This window comes from Diabrotica undecimpunctata, chromosome 5, assembly GCF_040954645.1.
Source record: "Diabrotica undecimpunctata isolate CICGRU chromosome 5, icDiaUnde3, whole genome shotgun sequence".
In the NCBI taxonomy this organism is placed as follows: Eukaryota; Metazoa; Arthropoda; class Insecta; order Coleoptera; family Chrysomelidae; genus Diabrotica; species Diabrotica undecimpunctata.
Window position 1 is genome coordinate 4174220 of NC_092807.1, and position 20996 is coordinate 4195215.

Genomic DNA, 20996 nt, shown 5'->3' on the forward strand with positions numbered 1-20996 from the left:
TTCAACATAAATTCCTATGATTTATTACATTTGAGGATCACCATACAGCTGAAGAAAGCAATTACTTTTAACCTTAAAAGTTTTCTTAACATCACAACTCTTAAGGTCAGATGCATGCACAAGGATCTAACTATGCTGTACTCTTATCTATCTACCTCACTCTGCAAATCAGTATACTAATAGGTTGGAATGCTTTGAAATGCAAAGTATTCTTAAAGTGCAATTAATATCTTGCATGTGATTCTCAGATGCTACCAGCTGTGTAATTTAGTTTAATCGATTTTAAATTGTGCCCTGATTTTTGTTTTGTTTCTTTCTTTTTTGTCTATATTAGTTTTAAATTTTGACATGTAATAAATTGGGGTGTTAATATTTTACATTTTAGTATTGTAATATTGCATTTAAATTGGGCAATTGCTTGTTGACAAATAAATAAAACTTACAGCACATATTTATTATATAAAACTACTTATAGTTTCATAAAAAGAATGGAGAAATATACAATTAACTACTAGACTAATTTTAATACACACAATTCACAATTACATGATTTGTTTTAATATTTCAACAAAAATAACTATGTTCACATACAGTCTTTCTTTCACACAAATAATATTGTTAAATATTTGAAAACTAATCTGTTTGGAGTATAAATTGTTGAGACAATTGTGACAGCTGCCAATGTCAATACGATTAAATGTTATTTCATTCAGAGAAGTAATGAAAATGAAGCAATTATTGTCAAATATGCTTCATATATACATGTTCTTTACCTGACTTGAGTAAATGTGGAGATTTGATGAATGAAAATGATCTCGAAATATTAACAATAAGTGGAAATTTTCCATGTCTCAGTGGAAAACTGTACAAAAATTAATGACAGTTTTTCTTAACCAATAAAGTAATCATATTAAAATATATCCCTTAAATTTGTTTCATGTCACAGAAGGAAACAAAAATTAATCAAATGCAGCTGTGGGCCAAAATATAAAAAGCCATACAAGAAAAAGAAAAACAAACTAATTTAGAAACATTAACATTTTTGCCTAAATAAAACAACCAAATCATTTCTATCCTAGTTGAAACTGTTGTATGCCATTGTCCTGATAAGTGTACAATACAGTTTCTGTTCCTCCATTCTCTGTACTTAATATGTTGTTTCCTGCAGAACCTACAAAATTTCATAATTTAATTATTTTGCTGGATGTAGCAGCTAAAATCAACTTACTGAAGGGTTCTTCCTGGACATCCTCATACATTACGTCTACACTCAGGTTTTTATCACTCTTTGCAGCCTAAAAATCAAAATTTACTCATGAAAAACATAAAGGAGATAAATATAAGAGATTCTTAAGTAACCATATTTACTGCAAATATCATCATTATTATGCACCTTTTATATTTGAATGTAGATACAAATATTATGAAAACAAAATTTTATTGTTGGAGTAACATATTAGTTATAGTATATGGTTAAATCATTATCTGTAACTATAGTGTTAGTATGGCCTCCTTAAATTATGTTTTTTTTTGTCGACAGCTCTATACTTGTTTTATATGATTTTTTGGCAATGTATATATATGTCTTACCTCTCTGTACTTTTGTAAATATATTTTTAAAGGTTCCACATAGTTGTCAAACCCTAATGTACTCATAGCGACTAAAATGTCCTCTCCGTTAATAGTTTTCCTCTTTTCCATGTGACAACGATCACTAGCTTCACTGGTAATAAAGCTGATAAACTCAGAAACACATTCTTGCACACATTCTCTAGCATCTTTAGCAATCTAAAATATAAACAATACTAGAATTAATGAATTTCGGAAAAATTTATTGATACCTTATTAGTTATCCTTCCCGCGTCAGGTATAGCTTTTTTCATAATTTTGGCAACGTTAGCGATAGGCAAAAACCTATCTTGTTCCCGGAGTGGAACACCGATTTTGTCGCCGTCATGGTTGGAATCATCTGTGTTTTCGGCCGTTAATTGATCGTGTTCATCTAAAACATACGAATTTATAAACTTTTATCGATACCTTACGTTCACTCATACCTTCCATATCTTCTACTTGAACCATGTATTGATCACTCAAAGGGGCCAAGGCATAGGAATGTGTCATGTCTTCAACTTTTTCCATTGTTTTTACAATACCATCAACTTAAGGTAGCTTATAGAGTTTATTGCATCAGAAGTTGTGAAATATTGGTCCAAAAACAAGTTAATTATGTTTAAAAACCTTATTTTGTTAGCCTGACAAGACAACATAAAATGACAGCTCTTGCAGAGTACATAGTGACATAACCCTCTAGTAAGGTAAGTCCTATTATAGAAAGATTTGGGAGTTTCTAGCGCCAAATGCGGACGGGCCGAAACTAATTTCATTTTTGGAAGCAAATTTAAAACATAATGTTCTAGATTTTAGGCGGCAAAATTCAAAAACTATGCTTTTAATGGAAAATAAATAGTCATAAAATAAGAAATAAAAAATTATTCTATGCCAAAGAATATATTCTCTCTTTTCAAAAATATAGTATAACACTTACGCATTTTTATATATAAATGTATAACATAATATCAGACAGAGAGAATATTATATTATTATGGTACAGGAAAGTTTTTATTTATTATTTTATGACTATATCTGTTTTTCATTACATTAACAAACCAAAGTCCTGAAAAGAACAAAATAAAACACAGATGTCCTGGCACTTGTATATTTGTATAATTTTCTTTGGTAAAGTATTATGGCAACAAATATCCTCCTCCTCATTCCTTAAGCCCTTGTCAGGGTGTGAGTGGGGACACTCTAAATATTGTTAGCTTTCTGTCTCCATTGGCTGTGATCCTGTACCAGATAGACAACTTCATGTAGGGATTTTTCCACCAATCTTCATTTAATCTTCCCATGGTGTTACAGATTTTCCTATTGATAAAAATATAGATGCCTCTATATTCATAAGTACCGGTTTGTTATAAGTTCCATATCTTCTAAAATACTCTTCCTTAAAGAACCATCTGTAGATAATAAAGTGTTATCTCAAGCATTTCTGCGATCTTGCTGTTCAGGATCATCACAAATTTGTATGTAACTATTGCTCAGAAGTAGAAGGTCCATGAAAATCTATAATAATGAAATATTATAATTAAGAATGTATGACTTTTTTTTATAAAATAAGGCAACTTTTAGGACTGCAATTATAAGAGTTAATATGATATAAGAGTTTTAATGATTTTAAAATATATATAGTATATAAATAAAATATTCGTGTTGGTTAAGATTTAAAGGTAATTTAACTACAGAAGCAAAATGTACAAAGTAGTATTGAGCTTGTAATTTACTATGTTTAATATCGTCCAACTTTAACCAAAGAATATAGCCACCCAATCTAACTCGATGCCACCCAATGAGGTATATTATATAAATACATCAACGTGACTAGTAGCGCCGTGACCATTACGAATGGCTGGGCCTATGCAATTCACTCTCCCTGCTTGTTCTATACCACTTACACTACTATTTGTGGTATAAACTGTGAGCCCTTGCGTCTTTTTGTTGACAATATTTTTGAAGTTATGCAACACATCGTTTTGAGTTAAGTAAGTTGCATATTATAGATGAAGGTGAAAATTTTGTTGTTGTTTGTTTGGGTTTATTAAAATATTATTAAAATTCTATGTTGTTATGTTAATTATAAAAAAAAGGAATATTATTATTACATTCATGAAACAAACTATTGTCTAAATAGACCTATAAGACAAATGTGTCAATCTGGAAATGGCTTAGACTTTTTGGCTATCTGTAGACTTTTTCTAGCTCTCTGAATAGTTTTCGAAAAAGGCTGAAAAATCTTTTTAAAATACAATGCAGGCTGTCACTGTAAACTGTCATTTAGGTATTTATTCTATTTATTTGTCTTGCGTAAATTGTAGGTATGTAATTATTATTGACTCCTAAAACTGTTAATATGATATGAATTATTAATGATTGTAATTGGTATAACCGTAAATAAACTGTTTATTTGTTTATTTATTTATTTATGATTATCACCCAGTAAGCTCTTAGCTCAGCAAAAAATTATTATTATTTTTATTCATCCTGTCCTTCTTTGCCATCAATTTTATTTTTTCCATATTTTTACTATTTTTTGCCAATATCCCCAATTAAACCTCGTTATGTTCTTCTTTGGCTTCATATTGGCTTTTTCCCGATGTTCTTAGCTTTTGTGATGTTAATATGTCTCATAAATATTTTTATGTTCTTATCTGTACCAAACTTCTCTTCTCCACACGATATTCCCATTTTTAATTTTGCTATTACACCTATTTAATTTCAAAATTCAAAATAAATATGTAATACTATTTATTTTTTAAACAAAATAATTTAATTATGCAAAAGTTTTCACAACATTATTATTATTTTAATTTGTTACAAAATTGTTTTACCAGTTACCAAAAATTCCTTTTTAAAATATTTGTTATCAACAGTCCAGTTATCAGTTTGTACCCAGCTGAACTTGCAAAGGGGGTTATGATGACACCTTAATCGGAATAAACTAATCATCCGTTACAAAATGTCGTAAAATATAATTAAAATTACCGATAAATATTTTATTTTAGCACTTATCTAAGCTCTTATCTCTTTACAAACATGTTGTTGTCTAATCGTGCACCTTTGATGATGGCCTCACGAAAACCTTTTCCAATAGATTGTAAAATATTCCTTAATCACAAAGAAAAACAATGCAAACCATATAAAAGACAATACCGGCGAGACAGAAGTCAGTCTTTAGTTCGTCAAGATGAAGTCAGCTTTGGTTTTTCTTTCAGTCATCGCACTCAGCTGTGCCCTCACCTTTGGTACAGGCAAACAAGTCACCATCAACGATGACGGTACCCTCACCATCTTGGGAGAAAATGGTAAGAAAATCGTTATTTCAAACGCCATTGGTGGCACAGGACCAAGAGATATCGAAATTTCAATTGGTGGACCTTTCGGAACAGTCAAGAAAATCTCAGTAGATGGCGAAACCAACAGCAAAACCATCAACCTCATCGAACCAAGTTTGTCTGAGCTCTACAACACTGAAGAAGACAGAGCCAAGAGAAGCAGCAAAGACGGAAAAGACAGCAAAAACTCCAAAGGATCCAAAGAGTACAAAGGAAAGGAAGGAAAACCAAAAACTCAAGCTCAATTATTACAAGAAATTTTTAGCGAACATCAAGATGCAACCGATGCCAAGTCCTACAGCGATTTGTTGAACAAAGTCGACTCCTATGTCAAATCTGGTCAACTTAACAGTGGTGTCTATGATGTTATCCGCAGCTTGAGGGACTTCAACGGTGCTGTGCAAAATGGAAACCAACAACCACTCAGATATCCTGGATACGGATACCCCGTAGAGACCCCAGTACCCTCATATTACCAACCACTTGAACAGTACCCATACTCTCCATACTCCCCTTACGGATATGGATACAACAACAACAATCTTGGTGGATACGGGTAAGTTCAAATAAACCTTCAAACCGAGTTAAGCTAATGTTTTTTTTCCGTTATACTTCATATAGGTATACCCTTTAGTATATTCTACAGCGCTACAAACAATTGCGAATGGTTTTTAGATTGTTTTTCCTGTTAATTTAACTTATTGGACCTACTGATATGATATTTAATTATATTATAACGTCTAACTCTTTTTGTTTTGGTTCTATTACAGTTTTCTTATGTCAAACCAAGATTCTTTACAATAAAGTCTTCTTTTTATAATTTCAATAGTTTTCCTTTCCTGCTCGTGCTCATTTTTCTTTCTTCACTCCACTGTATGCTAGCAAATATTAGTTATAGTCTCTTTGGCCTTTACCTTTCTTCTAGGTTTCTTAGATTGCACAAATGTCTATATTTTAATTTATCAGGTCTTCTTTTATTGATTGTGGGCTTATTTTTCCTTCTCGTTTTCCTTTTCTTTGTGTGGTTCGTCATCTTAGGTTCCGTCTGGTTCCGAAGATTTATATCGGTTCTTTGAGGCTTGATTTCTTTTACAATGGGTACAGTGCTAACCTGGCCCAACAACCCTCCTCTTTTATCCGGACTTAAGACCGGCTGTGTAGATGAACGCGGCTTCTGAGCTAGTCAATCCACCCAGTCCTCGCGTACACAGAGTTGTTTTCATTCCAATATTCTAATTATCGTTTAATATTCATCGTTAATTATTAGAAAGAGTTCTTATAATTTTTTATAGCACTTTTACCTTTATTTTGCAGAGGAGCTTATGGTATTAACCAAGGACTCTACCCCTCAGGAATGAGTGCCCAGCCTGCCAACCCCTGGTCCAACATGTGGGCTTCGTTTGCCCAACAAAAAATTGCCAGCAAACCAACCACTCCTTTAATCGGCAAAGACTACTAAAGACTGTTATAGAAAAATATACTTCTTTAATTCTCATTAAATAATAAAAATTAAAAATGTTTTGTTAATATTTGTCTTTTATTTTAATTTTCGTACAATGTTTAATACAGAGATTGAAAAAGCTTTGTATAACGTAAAAAATGGATGATATCAATGACGAACTTGTGGAAGAAAGCCTATTTAATGTTAATAATAAGTTCAAAAACATGGAATAAGTAAAAAATAAAGCAACATAGATTGTGCAACGTTTTCTACTTAATAATTAATAAATAAAAGCACAACATTAATACAAAAACTAAGAAGAAAATCTAGTGGATATATAATTGGAATAAGTAAACATTTTTCAACATTGTCTACTTAACTTTAATGACCAATTTAAAATTATATAGGTATAACAAATCTGGAGTTTACTAGAATAATCGATAAAAATAGTAGTTTATTACATTACATATTAATAATTAAAAATTTATTAAACAGAAAAACTTTTTAAATTTTTCACCTGTTTAAGTTCAAATGTTGAAATTGGCAATTGACACATGAAATCACAGTACATAGCCCTCTAGTAAAGTAAGTCCCATAGTAAGATTTCGGAGAGTTTCTAGCGCCATATTGCGGACGGGCCGAAACTAATTTTATTTGGCGTCAAATTTAAAACCTATGTCACCGAACAAACCTATGTTGTTGGGTGCCTATGTACTGAACTTTATGTGGCAAATTCAAAAAATATGCTCTGAATTTTAGGCGGCAAAATTAAAAAGGTATGCTTTTCATAGAAAATAAATATAGTCATAAAATAAGAAATAAAAACTTATTCTATGTCAAGAAATATATTCTCTCTGTCCAAAAATATAGTATACACTTATGCATTTTTATATATAAATGTATAAAATAATAGATAAACAGAGTATATATTATGGTACAGGAAAGTTTTTATTTATTATTTTATGACTATATCTGTTTTCCATTACATTAACAAACCAAAGTGGGTAAAAGGCCTGAAAACAACAAAATAAAACACCCTGACACTTGTTTATTTGTATAATTTTCTTTGGTAAAGTATTGGCAACAAATATCCTCCTCCGCATTCCTTAAGCACTTGTCAAGGTGTAAGTGGGGCCACTCTAAATATTGTTAGCTTGCTGTCTCCATTAGCTGCGATCCTGTACCAGATGGACAACTTCATGTAGGGATTTTTCCACCAATCTTCATTTAATCTTCCCATGGTGTTATACCTCCACCATTGATTATAAACCACCCAAGGGTGGGTGGTTTATGTTTATAATCAATGCCTCCACCTAATGTGACTAGTAGCGCCGTCACTATTACGAACGGCTGGGCCCATGCAATTTACTCTCCCTGCTTGTTGTATACCACTTACACTACTATTTGTGGTATATACTGTGCATGAAATATTGACATTGACATCATGGCGGACACGATTGTTTGGATTTAAAAATGAGTTTATAATAATCCAGTAAATAAATTTAATTTATATTATCTAGTTAAAAAAATACCTACAATCGTTGCCTGCCACTATATCTTGATACAATGGCCAACGGACCTATAGCAGAAAGGAATCGAGGTAAGTTTTTAATTTATAACCTGTTTTTTTCGGCAAATCTTAACAAGAACCTTGCTTTTAGATGCCACTATTTATGTGGGAGGCCTAGATGATAAAGTTTCGGAGTCCCTATTGTGGGAGCTCTTTGTACAAGCAGGACCTTTAGGTAAGTTACAAAATATTGTCCAATTTGTGATCTAACCTCTTAATTTTGTAGTCAATGTACATATGCCCAAAGATCGAGTAACGACGATGCATCAGGGCTATGGGTTTGTAGAATTTATGGGAGAGGAGGATGCAGATTATGCTATTAAAATTATGAACATGATAAAATTGTATGGGAAGCCTATAAGAGTAAACAAAGCTTCCGCTCATCAGAAAAATTTGGACGTAGGGGCTAATATTTTTATTGGAAATTTAGACCCAGAAGTAGACGAAAAGTTACTCTACGATACTTTTTCGGCGTTTGGAGTAATATTACAAACACCTAAGGTATACATATACAACATAAAAATTAAAATATTGTTCATTAAATAATTTGTTTATTTTGTAGATTATGAGAGATCCTGATACTGGTAACTCCAAAGGGTTCGCTTTCATCAATTTTGCAAGTTTTGAAGCATCAGATGCCTCTATCGAAGCCATGAATGGCCAATATTTGTGCAATAGACCCATATCAGTGTCATATGCATTCAAGAAAGACTCCAAAGGAGAGAGACATGGATCTGCAGCTGAACGTCTCCTTGCTGCTCAGAATCCATTATCACAGGCTGATAGGCCTCATCAACTGTTTGCTGATGCACCTCCAATAGGTATATTTATTATTAATGTGATGTTTTTCCTTATTGAGTACACATGATAAGAGGGTTAACTAGGGATGTATATTTGTGTTTTAAAATTAAAATAAATATTTTCTTCATAGGTTTGATGCCCATGTCAATGGCCCCACCTCCTCCACCAGTCATAATGACAGGAATGATGCCCCCGCCGCCTCCAACACTTTCAAACTTGCCACCACCTCCTCCTCCTGTACCACCACCAAGTTCTTTCCCACCAGGAATACCACCTCCTCCATTACCTCCCTCCCAACCACCCTTACCACCTGGTGCACCCCCAACAATGCCAACTGCAGCAGGAGGCCAAGCCAGACCCCCTCTACCACCTCCTCCAGTGGCACCTCATGGACTGATACCTCCACCTCCAACATGGACAGGTGCAGCTCCTGGGAGCTTGCCCATTCCTCCAGGTCCACCTACTTCTGCTGGAAGTGCTTCATTTGGAGGAATGTTTCCACCTCCTCCACCCCCTGGAGGAAGACCACCACCGCCTAACTGGAGGCCACCTCCTCCACCACCACCAGGTTTTGCAGGAAATAGACCAGCTTTCCCACCGAGGGGACCTCCACCACCCCCACCCACTTTTGATACTAAAATTTGAGATGTTTGTAATAAAATATAAGTATATTTAAGTACAATATTTGTTTTATTTAAAAAATAGTTTATTTACATCCAGTAGAAAAAAAATAAGTATGTCCTAGCTATGTTCTGATGTGTTGACTACATTGCTACTGCTTGAACCATTTGTGGTGGAGCCATTTTTTGTTCTTTTGTCCCTGTTTTTCTTTTGATTTCTTTTCATATATTGTTTTTCATCATTATTCCTTGGTTTTTGTTTATTACCCTTAGTCTGACTGTTGAAAAATAGTATTTGTCCAGGGGCTTGATACCTAAAATGAAAAAACTGCAGTATTTGTAACACAACAGGTAAAAATTAATTCATTTAATGTAGTTTTCATATCAAAACTTTAAATAAATTGCAAGTTTTCACACTTACCCTAATTCTGCTGCATCTATGCTCTCAGAAGACAAATATATGTGGATCATTGGCAGTCTTCGTTTTACAACTATTTGATCAAGTTCTGGCAGTAGAGGATCCCAGTATTCTTCAACACTAAAACAGAATTTATCAGAAAATTGTCCACACTCCGTTTACAAAAACATACAGCCTGTAACATATTTTTGTTATTTGATGTAAAGTGTTATTGAATTCTCTTTTCATAATTTCGGCACAGGTTATGCATTTCCCTACAGATGATCCAAAACCCGTCCATACAACATGCTTTGCTTCAGGGAATTCATTTATGGCGTGTGTTAGAAGATTTCTAATTTTGCTACCTCCTCGTACCTAAAAAACAATAATTTTATGTTGTGAGATACATAAATCATCTATTTCAAAATTACCTGCATCCACAGAAAATTCTCTGGAAGTTTTGGTATAGGTATTTTATTTCTCTCTAAAGGTTCTTCGATATTTTTTCCTTTTTTGTAATTTTCCATTATTTTAATTTAAATTTTTAATATTTGTTTTTTATTGGATTAAAGTTTGGTTAACTTTCACATCACATAAGGTAAAATATGGCTAGACGCTATAAGAAATTGGCCTTAATTAAACAAAAACAGAAGAAAGTGACAAGTTCTCTTCGCTCTTCTGCTTTTGACATTTGTTCTGTCAGAGCAAGATTTGTCATCATTTTGTAATTATTCAATTTTCCGGATATTTTATAATTTATTTGTTCCACATCTAAACTGTTTTACTATTACATTCTGAATCCATAAAATGGCAAATCCAAAATATGCTGACTTGCCTGGAATAGTAAGTAGATCATAAGTCAATTTAGCATCTGGTAATTAAACAGAATATTCTTTATACCATCTAAACTAATCATTGTCTCAAGTTTTTTATACTAAAATTTGAGTGATTATTGTAATTTATATCTAATTTTATAGGCCCACGATGAGCCTGATGTCTACGAAACATCTGATCTTCCCGAATCAGAGCAATCAGTTGATGCCTTTGAGGAGGAAAATGATCCCATTGAAAGAATTCATATTTCAGCCGACGACGCCTTTAATAAATTTAAAGGAAAATATCTAGGATCAGAAAATGTTGATTTTTCTTCAAAAGTAAGCAAAAAACATAGAGCAGGCTATGATGCTAGAAGTGGTGATTGGGAACTAGTGGGATCTGGTGAAGATGAAACCTTAATTCAAAAATACAATAGGTTGGATATAATCTTGAACGTTTTTGATTTATATAATAGTACTTAAATACTTTTCAGATTACAGTGTGAACTGAAAGAGGTTCTGGAAGAAGTTAATAATATCAAAAACAATCCTAAAGAAAATCAAGAGAGTTGTCTGGTGTCTAGTCAAAAAGTGGAGCAATCCTTAAAACAACTAGCTGACTTGAAGTTAGAAGAAACTTTGGGTGAAGGGATCATTCAGAAAATATCTGATCCACAAGGCACACAAATTCAGTAAGCAAAATTTGATAACATTTTTACTGTATAATTTTTGAGTATTTTGGTTTGATTTTCAGATCAGAAAATCATTGATTTGGTTTATTATTTAATAAATATATGAAAAACTGAAATGCCAGGAAGACATACCTACAGAGCAATGTTTTTATTGTAATTTTGTAATGTTTTAGGAAACTTTTATCCCAGTTAGAAAAATTCAAGGCAACTATTAATGAAAAACCAGAATCTGAATTGAAAGGTGATGGCTCTGGCATAGTTTATCAGTTCAACTATAGACCAGAACAAGCTAAATTGGCACAGTCAACAAGACTAGCTGACTTAGAGGCCAGAATTCACAGAGTGGAAAATGTTGTAGGATCACCTAGTGATAAGTTATCTAGATTGACAGCTGGAAACTCTAAAAGTAAGTGATTTTTGTCTTGTTTAGTAGTAGTTAGTCAACAATTTATGTTCCAATAAGATTTTGTGCAAATATCAAGTTATATGTAGGAAGAATACTTCTTCTAATAAGCTCCTAAGTAAATTGTAAAAGTTTGAGAACCTTATATCGACAGTGTCACGACAGAAAGGCATAAGCGCCATTGACAGTTTTTTTCAGGAGACACAAAAAACGTTTAATATCGCTTAATATTTCTTTTTTTACATTTTTTTGGCATTTTATTATTATCGAAGAGGAATTTTGACTTACCATATGTTAGTTATAAAACAATTATTATAAACATGAGATATTTAACATTTTGGTGCTTACGACTTTAATGTTAGGTTCTGTGGCGTTTAAGCCTTTTTGAAAGGCAGTTACCATATTTGGAAAAAAGTATTTTGATCAAAAAATGTCTCTTAGGAACTTGTACGCCTTTTAATTTTACGGAATTATAACAAAAATGGAAAATAAATCTTTTCATTTTAAAGCATAACAATTAAGTAAAAATAATACAAATTAAACAATACACAATAATATATTTATGAGTTTCTTAGAGTTATATTGGTGTAAAAAAATACAAAAATAAAGTTAATATAATTATCACGTTATATTAAGTAAAAAACAACAAAAACTATTAAAACGTACCATTTTTTTCTATATTGATAACTAAGTAAGTTGTATTATAAAACTAATAGAAATAAAATACAAATCAAAATTTGATAACAGAAAATAACATTTATCAATAACAAAACAAACTAATAGAAACGAAGGACCGATATAACAGAAAATTGAACCAGTTGATGAGCTAGAACTAATGCTGTCAATTTCAGTCTCATTTTTAAAAAATACTGTCAAGGATGATGAATCTGATTCGGAGTTTAAAGAATCATTTTGTTGTATAAAATCATTACAACCTATCTTATCATCAACTAATGAACTAAATACTATTGCGGCAATATTACTACTATCATCAGTATCATCACTATCTGAGTAAGGTACAAGCTTTTTATCACAGGTTAATAAATCAGTCTCTTCTTCGGCAGTTTCATCAATATTCGAAAATAAACGGCTGTCAATATTCAAATTTGGACTTCGAGGAAAACTGAAATCCACAATGGCATCATCATCTAGAACAGAACTAGGCATTTGGAGTTCTTGTTCATGGTCTTTTAGTACAGGCTCTAAAAGAACATCATGCTTTAGCGCTTCACTCATTTTCAGTGGAAAATGAACCATGGTTTTCATTATTTCCGCTGGATTCCTGCACATTGCTTTCCTGATCTTCCCAAATGGATTGCAATGCAAGATTCATTATTTTGTGCCCCCGAGAAACCATTCTAAAAACCATTAAAAAAAAAGAAGTAAGCGCCATTCAAATGTTAGTTTTTTAAAATAATATTACTACCAAAATATAACTTTAAAATTAAAAAAAAGAAAAATATACAACAAAGTCAATATATATTTTATTTAGGTTCAAACCTTATTTAAGTCGGTTAAGTAGTATCTTTTCTATGGCAAATCTAAGTCATAGTGTATTTTAAATGGCCAAATGGCGGTTAGATAAACGAAAAAAAAATTTCTGAAAAGGCCTAACCGACAGTAGGTAAAATTGTACATTCTTATGGTATATTATGATTTCTCAAGATAAATAATCTAACTAAACGCTTAACAAAACATTAAATATTAATAATATTTCAAATTATTGTTTACCTTATTGATATAACCACGTTTTCAGACCCAAGACGTAAGCACCACCTTCCACTACGGATCTTGTCGCTTACTGATTTCGGTGTCTCATCTTTTAAGAAACTCATTTGGCGGTTAGAAAATTCAAAGCTTGTTATAGTCTAATTGGAATTTTTTACAGCTGCGTCATTTTAATAGTCGATAGGACGTAAAATGTATTTTATTTTGATACCAAAACATAAATTTATAAATTTTGGCGCTTATGCCTTTTTGTCATGACGCCATCGATATAACTAAATTTTCTTTGAAGTTTGCCTTCAAACAAGAAAGTATTGCACTCGGGGGAGTGTTGACAGAAGTGAAAACTTCTTAAATTGCGTTGAAATTATAAGTATTAATTTGAGATAAATAAAATTAAAAATTTTTTGTAAATATCAATTACATTTAAAAAAAATACATGGAGACAAAATTACACGGAAAAAGCATTTATCTCAAATTAATACTTATAATTTCAATGCAGTTTAAGAAATTTTCACTTATGTCGACCCTCTCTGGAGTGTTTTTACTATACCCTGTATATATATATTTTTTATGGCACTATAAAAATTATATGTACTGTACATTTATTAACGCCATTTCATTTGATGTGTCATATGCTAGGATTCAGCTAGTTGTTTATTTTGTACTCAGTCAGAGGCCTTCTTTAAGTCAATAAATCAATATTTGTCATATAATAAATCTCTTATATTCATAGTACCCTATGATATCTCGTATGTAACTTCCTGCCCTTTTGGTAGTCACCTTGTTTGATTCTGTTTTTTCTATCTAAATATATTCATTATATCCTCCCCTTTAATTTGCTATGTCGCATGTTAGGATTCAATCAGTTTTTTATTTTGTGCTCAGCCAAAAGCCTCCTTAGAAGTCAATAAATCAAAATTTGTCTTAGAGTAAATATATTTTCATTCATAGTGCCCTATGGTATCTTGTATGTAACTATACATTTATTAATAACAAAGATGCTGTGTAGTGCCCTTTTGGTAGTTTTCTTGTTTGTTTTTTCATAAAAATTCATATTATAGAATTCTCTAGTTATAATAATAATAATAATAGTCTCCCGTTTTAAACCGCTATCGCGGCTTTGGGAGTATAGCAGGGTAGTCTGCTATATCTAGGGCCTACGGTATACAAGGAAGGTAACATGGCCAGTGCTACGCTTCAACCGTCTATTATTACCCCTCATTTTTATTCAGGCTGAGTCGACCTGGGGCCTATAGACATTTTTAAAATGTCTAGATGTTCTTGCCGGCGGTGGGATTCGAACCCCGACCACTGGCTTGCGAGGCAAGCATCCTACCGCTTGCGCTACGCAGGCCCGAATTCTCTAGTTACTATTAATAAATTTCAAAAGTATTTCAAGCCAGAAAAAGTTATAGGACTTACATTCACACAGACCATAAAACAAATTTCTAATTGTCTCTATAGTCATTAAAAAACAAAAAAAATCTTTTAGCAAATTTAAATAACAGCACTTTCTTATATTATTTATAATTATATTGATTTTAGGTAGTTTATATGAATGGGCTGAACACTTGAGTGCTACAGCAAGTCTTTTAGACTCTGCTCAATTGGATCACATTGAAGGCAGACTAGGAGCTCTGGCGCAAAAGCTGGAGAGTATTGCAGAAAAAAAGAAAGAAGTACAGCCAGACGAAGAAAAAGACAGGATGGTATGTATGTGAATAATTTAAGAAATATGTAGATATACTCGTACTGTAAAAATATTAGTGAAAAGTGGGAATTGTTATTATCTTGGTAAAAATCATGGTGTATTTTGTAACAAGTTCCCATTTGTAAGCCAAAATATTCAATAAAAATTGTAAATCACAAACAGCATTTATAATACTGAATAATGAACATTATTAATTTTTATTATTGTTATAGTATGTATTCTAAATTTATCACATACTATTTGCTAGCATATTAGTGATTATTTGTTTTTGTAGATTTTGGAACTCTATGAATTGGTAAAAAATACAGAAGGTATTACACAGCTGCTTCCACAGACTATAGAACGACTTAAATCTTTGGAGCAGTTACATAATAAAGGTGAGAAAGTGCTTTAAAATCAATTATTTTTTGTTGCCAGAAAAATCGAGAACGTTAATATTTGGAAAATGTCACTACTAGCTTTAATGGCTCCTGTCCAAGATTGTTAACAATTACTTCACATCATAAAGATTTAGAAAATATGTGGGAGGGGGGCCTTAAATGTATATTATAGATGTATAATTTGTAGGAAATAAATATTTCTTTATTTAATTCTTGTTTCAGCTGCCGATTTTGCTAAGACCTTGACCCAAATAGAAGTAACACAGGCAGAAATGATGAGCAACGTGCAGAACAACAAGATGCTTTTGCAGGGCGTTCAAGAAAGTTTTGCTGTGAATCTGAATGAAATTAATGCTACGGTAGTTAGCTTAGATGCTAGAATTAAGGCTCTTAAAAATAAATAAATTTTTAAATTACTAATTAAATTAATTGAAGGAAAGAATATCCGTGGAGTTTTTTATTTTGATTGTATTTTTTAGTTTTCAGTGAAGTTGTGAAACGTATTTTGTATATGCTTCCTTTCTAATTTTCCTTTTATTGCTAGGGATGAGAATTTTTCATTTTGAAGGTGTTTCAGATAGGATAGGTCATTTTTGTCCATTCCTTGTTGGACTTCATTATTCATTCTCAAAATTTGCAGTGACAATTTATGGATATCTATCTACACCACATTTTATGTTTTCTTTTGGAAGCATAGCTTTCTTATCGCGGGTTAGGACCGAGCGGTGGATCGTACAGAGGTATAAAAAAATCCGACAGTAAGCACTGATCAGGCAACAAAACACTACGTGGGGTAGTAAGCGCAGTCATGTTTATTAATAAAATAAAATAAAATCGAATTGGAATCGAATCAAATCAATTATATTAACGTAAAAAACCATCGCTCTGTGTGTAGACGATAAGAAAGCTATGCTTCTTCTCGGTCACTCCCGGGGTGCCACATCTCGTTTTTTTCTCCTTCATAGAACTATAGTGAAATTTTAGCACCCAAACCATATTCCCTACAAGCTCTTTGTTTCTCACTTCTCCCTCTCTTCCACCAAATTAGAGAAAATAAGTGTGTGTATATAATGCGAGGCATAGATTCTCCTCTCACGCTCGCTAAACATTGTAGTAGACACAAGACAGTTTTTTCACAATTTCCAAAAGTTTTTTTAAATTGTAACACAGACTGAATTTTAGTGCGACATCGGTTGATAATTCCATTGTGGTACAAGATATCCAAAAAACTTATTTAGAAAAAACAATAAACAAATTTTTCTGAATATCTATAGTTTGTATCTCATATATCCTGATTTATTTTTCTACAACTACACTCTTTCTAGCATCCCATTATCTTCCGGTAAAAATCAATGAATGCGTGACACAGAGGTATAAATTTCCATCATTTAATGTGCTAATCTTTTTTCGTTCCTACTGATCCACTCGCTTAGTATGTTTAAATTTTTATCTGGTCAGTGTATTTGCTGCTCATCATTTGCTTGCTACATGCTTTGTTTTCTACACAGCCATTTCTGTTAGCTACAATCAATGTTGATAGCAGTCAAACAATGATACTTTGAATGTAAATTATTACCCATTCTGTGTTGAATCACACTGTACATTTACGAGTGAAAGCAAAAATCACAATTAAAATCAAAATATATCTTCTATGTAAAGTAATATTGTCACATATTTCTATCCATAAATTTTTAACTATACTCGTATTATAAACCTGTCTTTTAGACAAGCAAATTCCTTGATGACAACTTTTTTTATATAACACAATGATTAATCTAAAATAATAATAGTTTTTATGTTGTGGTGATTTATATTTATTTTGTTTTTGTCTATTAACGCTAGTAAATTATTTACACAAATAAAATCTAGTTTTTTTCTTCCTTTTTTGCAAATACAAATCGAGAGGCTGGTCAGTATATGTCTCATATTGTTTGTTTCATAAAGAGTATTCTCACTCCCAGAATGCAATTTTTTTCAGTTTTTTACATTCTGAAAAAATGACGTTTTTGGAGGTGGGAATTAAAATTGCACTAAATCTTATTTTTTAATCGCCTAGAAAGTACAAAAATAAAAAAAAATTATTTTGTGATGGCATTTTGCCTATCTTAAGAGAGGATACAAAAACTCTCTATGATTGTTAACTACATCATCCTAATTTAAACTGTATATTGTAATACATTGTATATTGAGATAGATCTCATTGTCATAGCTCAAAAGTTGCCATTATATGTTCCAGAATAGTAAACTCGCTGTTCCTCCATATTTACAGTTCCTAAACCTGGCCAACGCATTTCGCTTATTACCAGATTATTTAATTTCATGTATGCCATTTCTTGTATCACATTATGGATTTTACCTTCCTGTGCCATGGTTTTCACGTTCCATATGCCTATTCTGATATCTTCTTTGCATTTTAATTTTTTTGCTATACTTGCAACTGCTCCTCCCAGAGATTCAATTGAGGTGCTTACTGCGGAATTAAATTTTGCTGCAAGCATTGCCACTTGATTCTACTATGACTTATCCAATCCGGATCTATAATGAGGTGTCTTGTCCCAACCTTCTTCCTCATCTCTATGCTGTTGACTGCCTCCACGGTTCTTCCGCGTTTGAAGCCAGTTTTCCAACTCCAGGACAAAGGGGTGTCCTACTGTTTACTAGCTCCTCCATCCGAAGCTGTTGGCCAGTAAATGACGGATTGCTTATACCAGCAATCCTAGGTGGAATTTTCACCATATCTGGCTACCCTCACTTAGTTTAGCCTGCAGACCAAGGGAGTTGTCCAGAGTGTGGCACATGGAGCCATAAGTGAGAGTTGTGAAACATTAGAAAACAATATACCAGAAAAACAACCTGTTGTATGGGAAGAAATTACAGAAGCTTTTGGTGTTTTTATTCACTATTTTATGCGAAAGAATGTGAATCTTCTTTAATATGGATGGTTCAGCAACAAAAAAAAAATACTTACATCAGTTTACATGCCTACACACATCCTATGCTGTTGTCTTTGTTTCATATGCACAGGTAAAAGAATTTTTAAATTGGTTTTTAAGCAATTTATTCAAAATAAATTTACAAGATCAAACAATCAATAACTCAATTTCATACTGGCAAAAAGAATTCTAGAAATAAAAATATTTTATATATAATTATAATAATTAATAAAAAGTACAATTTATATTGATTTTACTTTCACATTTGTTTAATGCTAGACAATTCATCATATTTTACTGACCACATGAACTCTTCTTAAAGTGCTACTACTCATTTTTATATAAAAGTGTCTTCGTAATGAAAAAACTAGTTAGTAAGGGCTATTTGAAACTTTAGAGGGTTTGTAGCACATCCAGGACAAGTATGTAAAGTTTCATGAACAAATATATCACAATCTATGCAGAATATTCGTTTACAATTTGGACAGCTATACACCTAAAACAAAACCATTGCATTCATATTATTTACAATTGCTTCTTGGTAGTTCAAAATATATATATAATCTTGTAAATACCTGTTTGAAATTTATAAATCAATTAAACCAACCTGTTTGTCTGTTTCTCCAAATGACCTCTGACAAGCAGCACAAATTGTTGCCTGGTTGGCGAAATCTACTTCTATGTAATTGGCAGCTGGAAAAAGATGGTGATAGGACCTTGCTAGATGTGGAGCTGATACTAATGTCAACCCACAGGCTCTACATTCAACAGGAAGTTCACAATATTTGCTGAAGCACTGGGGACAATAATAACCTCCTGTTGTTAGTTTACTACCATCTTCTATACTGTCTACATGACTAAAAACATAAACAAAAATAAGTTGTAAAATTATTATTCTTTGGAAAATAAAATAAATAATAACATACCACATGCACATAGTTAGAGGTTCATCAGACCCTTCATTATTCAGTTGATGAGGAAATCCCATTTTGATCAAGCTTGACTCAAGGCACAATGCAGCAGGAGGCGGATCTACCTGCTGGAGTAGTAAATCTTTAAAGTGATTGTCATCAAGAATTACATTGTAAATTCCATTGGTTTGATTTGCCAGTTGCCTACACACATGTACTTCAGCTGCCAAACCTATCACTGAACACCTAACGCCTTCCAGCTTCAAATTCTACAATAAAAACAGACTCAAGATGAAAATTTGATCAATTTTCCATCCCTTATGCTCATGATTTTATTGCAGATGGTATAAAATAAATAATATTGACAAATTTAAACTTACTTCAATACTTTTGGTAATATCTCCAGGATCGCAAGTAGTTAAGCTACCCATTATAACCAAGATTTCTCTACTGGCATGAGAAGGGAGTAGCTTCAATGAAGATAAAGCCATTTCCAAACCATTTTGAAGAGATGGTTCACCTTGTAAGCTGGTTCTGTTTAAATTACTGAGCATTTTTATATGTTTCCTACAATTCCCAGCTAGTTCACTGATCCTCTCTGCTCGTTTATTTTGCATAAGTATAATTCCTAGTTGACTTATAGGATTCTGGTCGAAAAATTCTTCCAAGAATATTTCTAAGAGCTGCAAGTAAAAATTGCTTATTTTGTATAAGTCACGGGTGATACAATAAATTTGAATCTTACCTTTAAGGTGCATATAAGCCTTGTTGGTTTGAGATCTTGACTGGCCATTGCTTCAGAACAATCCAAAAGCAAGAATAAATGTCTCATCATTCCCAACTTTTGGCTTCCATGTTTTAGGGCTTGCCGTTTTCTTTTTGCCCTTTGAACGATATCGGCTACACTGGCTTGTAAAAATCCTTCATCGTCTTCTTTAATAGCTTCCCTTTGAAGAAACAAAAAAATTCTACATAAAATGGTAAATTACAAAATTTTGATATTTACCATGTCTTTTCATATCCAGTCTCCCACCGATACTCTTTACCATCTTCGTCATCTCCCATTTTTGTATTGATATGTCTTAATTATTGCTAAATACTTTTTACTTAACGATATTCCTTCTCATCCTTAAGCATTTCTTTAGAAGTTATTGAGGTTATGTAGTTTTATCATCAAACAAATCATAATTTTCTCAAGAATTAATTAATATTTTTGAATTAGTATTGTCTAGTATAGAAAATATATTTAAATCTTAAATAAGTCAAAATTGATATGTACAATAACAAAATTAATAATTTTATAAAATAATAAAATTAATAAGAGATCATTAGCATTAAATTTACTTTCATATGTAATTTTATTGACATTCTAAATTTTATAAAATAATATTGTATAAAATACGATTTTGAATAAAACTAAACAAATCAATGTAGGGGAAGTATTTTTCTGAATTTGACGGTTTTCGTTTCCGCCATATTAATTTGAAATTATCCCCTGCAAAGAATAGGATTTTGATTAATTTTGACCTTTTGTGTCACCAACAAAGTGTAAAAATATGAAGAATATATGTACATAATAAATAGGAAAATTAATGTAAGTAATACTTTTAGAGTATTAAGTTGTTAAGGTTGTTTTTATTATTAT

General features: G+C 32.1%; 6 protein-coding genes across 7 annotated transcripts; 3 read left to right on the top strand and 3 right to left on the bottom strand.

Moving 5' to 3' along the window:
- Positions 1-439: 439 nt before the first annotated feature.
- On the bottom strand, positions 440-2288 carry Nf-YB (nuclear factor Y-box B). The gene is made up of 5 exons (XM_072530890.1): positions 2055-2288; positions 1842-2002; positions 1591-1788; positions 1229-1295; positions 440-1171 (listed from the first exon to the last, which is right to left on the bottom strand). Exons 1-5 carry the CDS (start codon positions 2137-2139, stop codon positions 1071-1073), a joined length of 612 nt encoding a protein of 203 aa, XP_072386991.1. The 5' UTR covers positions 2140-2288; the 3' UTR covers positions 440-1070.
- A 2482-nt stretch (positions 2289-4770) lies between these two features.
- LOC140440998 (uncharacterized) lies at positions 4771-6476 on the top strand. Its single transcript, XM_072531372.1, has 2 exons — positions 4771-5505; positions 6264-6476. Exons 1-2 carry the CDS (start codon positions 4802-4804, stop codon positions 6406-6408), a joined length of 849 nt encoding a protein of 282 aa, XP_072387473.1. The 5' UTR covers positions 4771-4801; the 3' UTR covers positions 6409-6476.
- Positions 6477-7800: 1324 nt separating this feature from the next.
- Positions 7801-9443, top strand: Spx (Spliceosomal protein on the X). The gene is made up of 5 exons (XM_072531374.1): positions 7801-7990; positions 8052-8135; positions 8187-8461; positions 8523-8781; positions 8892-9443. Exons 1-5 carry the CDS (start codon positions 7957-7959, stop codon positions 9404-9406), a joined length of 1167 nt encoding a protein of 388 aa, XP_072387475.1. The 5' UTR covers positions 7801-7956; the 3' UTR covers positions 9407-9443.
- Positions 9433-10397, bottom strand: Rpp25 (ribonuclease P protein subunit Rpp25). Its single transcript, XM_072531377.1, has 4 exons — positions 10210-10397; positions 9972-10153; positions 9803-9919; positions 9433-9695 (listed from the first exon to the last, which is right to left on the bottom strand). Exons 1-4 carry the CDS (start codon positions 10303-10305, stop codon positions 9503-9505), a joined length of 588 nt encoding a protein of 195 aa, XP_072387478.1. The 5' UTR covers positions 10306-10397; the 3' UTR covers positions 9433-9502.
- A 65-nt stretch (positions 10398-10462) lies between these two features.
- DCTN2-p50 (dynactin subunit 2) lies at positions 10463-17365 on the top strand. Its single transcript, XM_072531373.1, has 7 exons — positions 10463-10621; positions 10756-11030; positions 11088-11285; positions 11459-11691; positions 14962-15125; positions 15402-15504; positions 15730-17365. Exons 1-7 carry the CDS (start codon positions 10586-10588, stop codon positions 15909-15911), a joined length of 1191 nt encoding a protein of 396 aa, XP_072387474.1. The 5' UTR covers positions 10463-10585; the 3' UTR covers positions 15912-17365.
- Positions 17366-18528: 1163 nt separating this feature from the next.
- On the bottom strand, positions 18529-20557 carry Ssl1 (general transcription factor IIH subunit 2 Ssl1). 2 transcript variants are annotated; one of them, XM_072531388.1, is made up of 6 exons: positions 20358-20557; positions 20097-20298; positions 19732-20034; positions 19367-19479; positions 19048-19297; positions 18529-18936 (listed from the first exon to the last, which is right to left on the bottom strand). In XM_072531388.1, exons 1-6 carry the CDS (start codon positions 20414-20416, stop codon positions 18808-18810), a joined length of 1056 nt encoding a protein of 351 aa, XP_072387489.1. In that variant the 5' UTR covers positions 20417-20557; the 3' UTR covers positions 18529-18807. The 2 variants fall into 2 exon arrangements, with proteins under 2 accessions (XP_072387489.1, XP_072387488.1); XM_072531387.1 differs by having other exon boundaries at positions 18530-18936; positions 19367-19620; positions 20358-20556.
- Between the last annotated feature and the right edge of the window lie 439 nt (positions 20558-20996).

Excerpts from the sequence above, each read along its gene's own strand:
- Nf-YB (XM_072530890.1), bottom strand. The coding sequence starts at position 2,139 with ATGGAAAAAGTTGAAGACATGACACATTCCTATGCCTTGGCCCCTTTG. Across the intron at positions 1,789-1,841 it reads CGGGAAGGATAACTAATAAG|ATTGCTAAAGATGCTAGAGA; the intron begins GTATCAATAAAT and ends TTTATATTTTAG. Across the intron at positions 1,172-1,228 it reads TGTCCAGGAAGAACCCTTCA|GTTCTGCAGGAAACAACATA; the intron begins GTAAGTTGATTT and ends GAAATTTTGTAG.
- LOC140440998 (XM_072531372.1), top strand. The coding sequence starts at position 4,802 with ATGAAGTCAGCTTTGGTTTTTCTTTCAGTCATCGCACTCAGCTGTGCC. Across the intron at positions 5,506-6,263 it reads AACAATCTTGGTGGATACGG|AGGAGCTTATGGTATTAACC; the intron begins GTAAGTTCAAAT and ends TTTATTTTGCAG.
- Spx (XM_072531374.1), top strand. The coding sequence starts at position 7,957 with ATGGCCAACGGACCTATAGCAGAAAGGAATCGAG. Across the intron at positions 8,136-8,186 it reads TGTACAAGCAGGACCTTTAG|TCAATGTACATATGCCCAAA; the intron begins GTAAGTTACAAA and ends TTAATTTTGTAG. Across the intron at positions 8,462-8,522 it reads TAATATTACAAACACCTAAG|ATTATGAGAGATCCTGATAC; the intron begins GTATACATATAC and ends TTTATTTTGTAG.
- Rpp25 (XM_072531377.1), bottom strand. The coding sequence starts at position 10,305 with ATGGAAAATTACAAAAAAGGAAAAAATATCGAAGAACCTTTAGAGAGA. Across the intron at positions 9,920-9,971 it reads ACAAAAATATGTTACAGGCT|TGTTGAAGAATACTGGGATC; the intron begins GTATGTTTTTGT and ends ATTCTGTTTTAG. Across the intron at positions 9,696-9,802 it reads ATAGATGCAGCAGAATTAGG|GTATCAAGCCCCTGGACAAA; the intron begins GTAAGTGTGAAA and ends TTTTCATTTTAG.
- DCTN2-p50 (XM_072531373.1), top strand. The coding sequence starts at position 10,586 with ATGGCAAATCCAAAATATGCTGACTTGCCTGGAATA. Across the intron at positions 11,031-11,087 it reads TTAATTCAAAAATACAATAG|ATTACAGTGTGAACTGAAAG; the intron begins GTTGGATATAAT and ends AATACTTTTCAG. Across the intron at positions 15,505-15,729 it reads GGAGCAGTTACATAATAAAG|CTGCCGATTTTGCTAAGACC; the intron begins GTGAGAAAGTGC and ends TTCTTGTTTCAG.
- Ssl1 (XM_072531387.1), bottom strand. The coding sequence starts at position 20,416 with ATGGGAGATGACGAAGATGGTAAAGAGTATCGGTGGGAGACTGGATAT. Across the intron at positions 20,035-20,096 it reads GGCTTATATGCACCTTAAAG|CTCTTAGAAATATTCTTGGA; the intron begins GTAAGATTCAAA and ends TTTTACTTGCAG. Across the intron at positions 19,298-19,366 it reads CCTCTAACTATGTGCATGTG|TCATGTAGACAGTATAGAAG; the intron begins GTATGTTATTAT and ends TTATGTTTTTAG.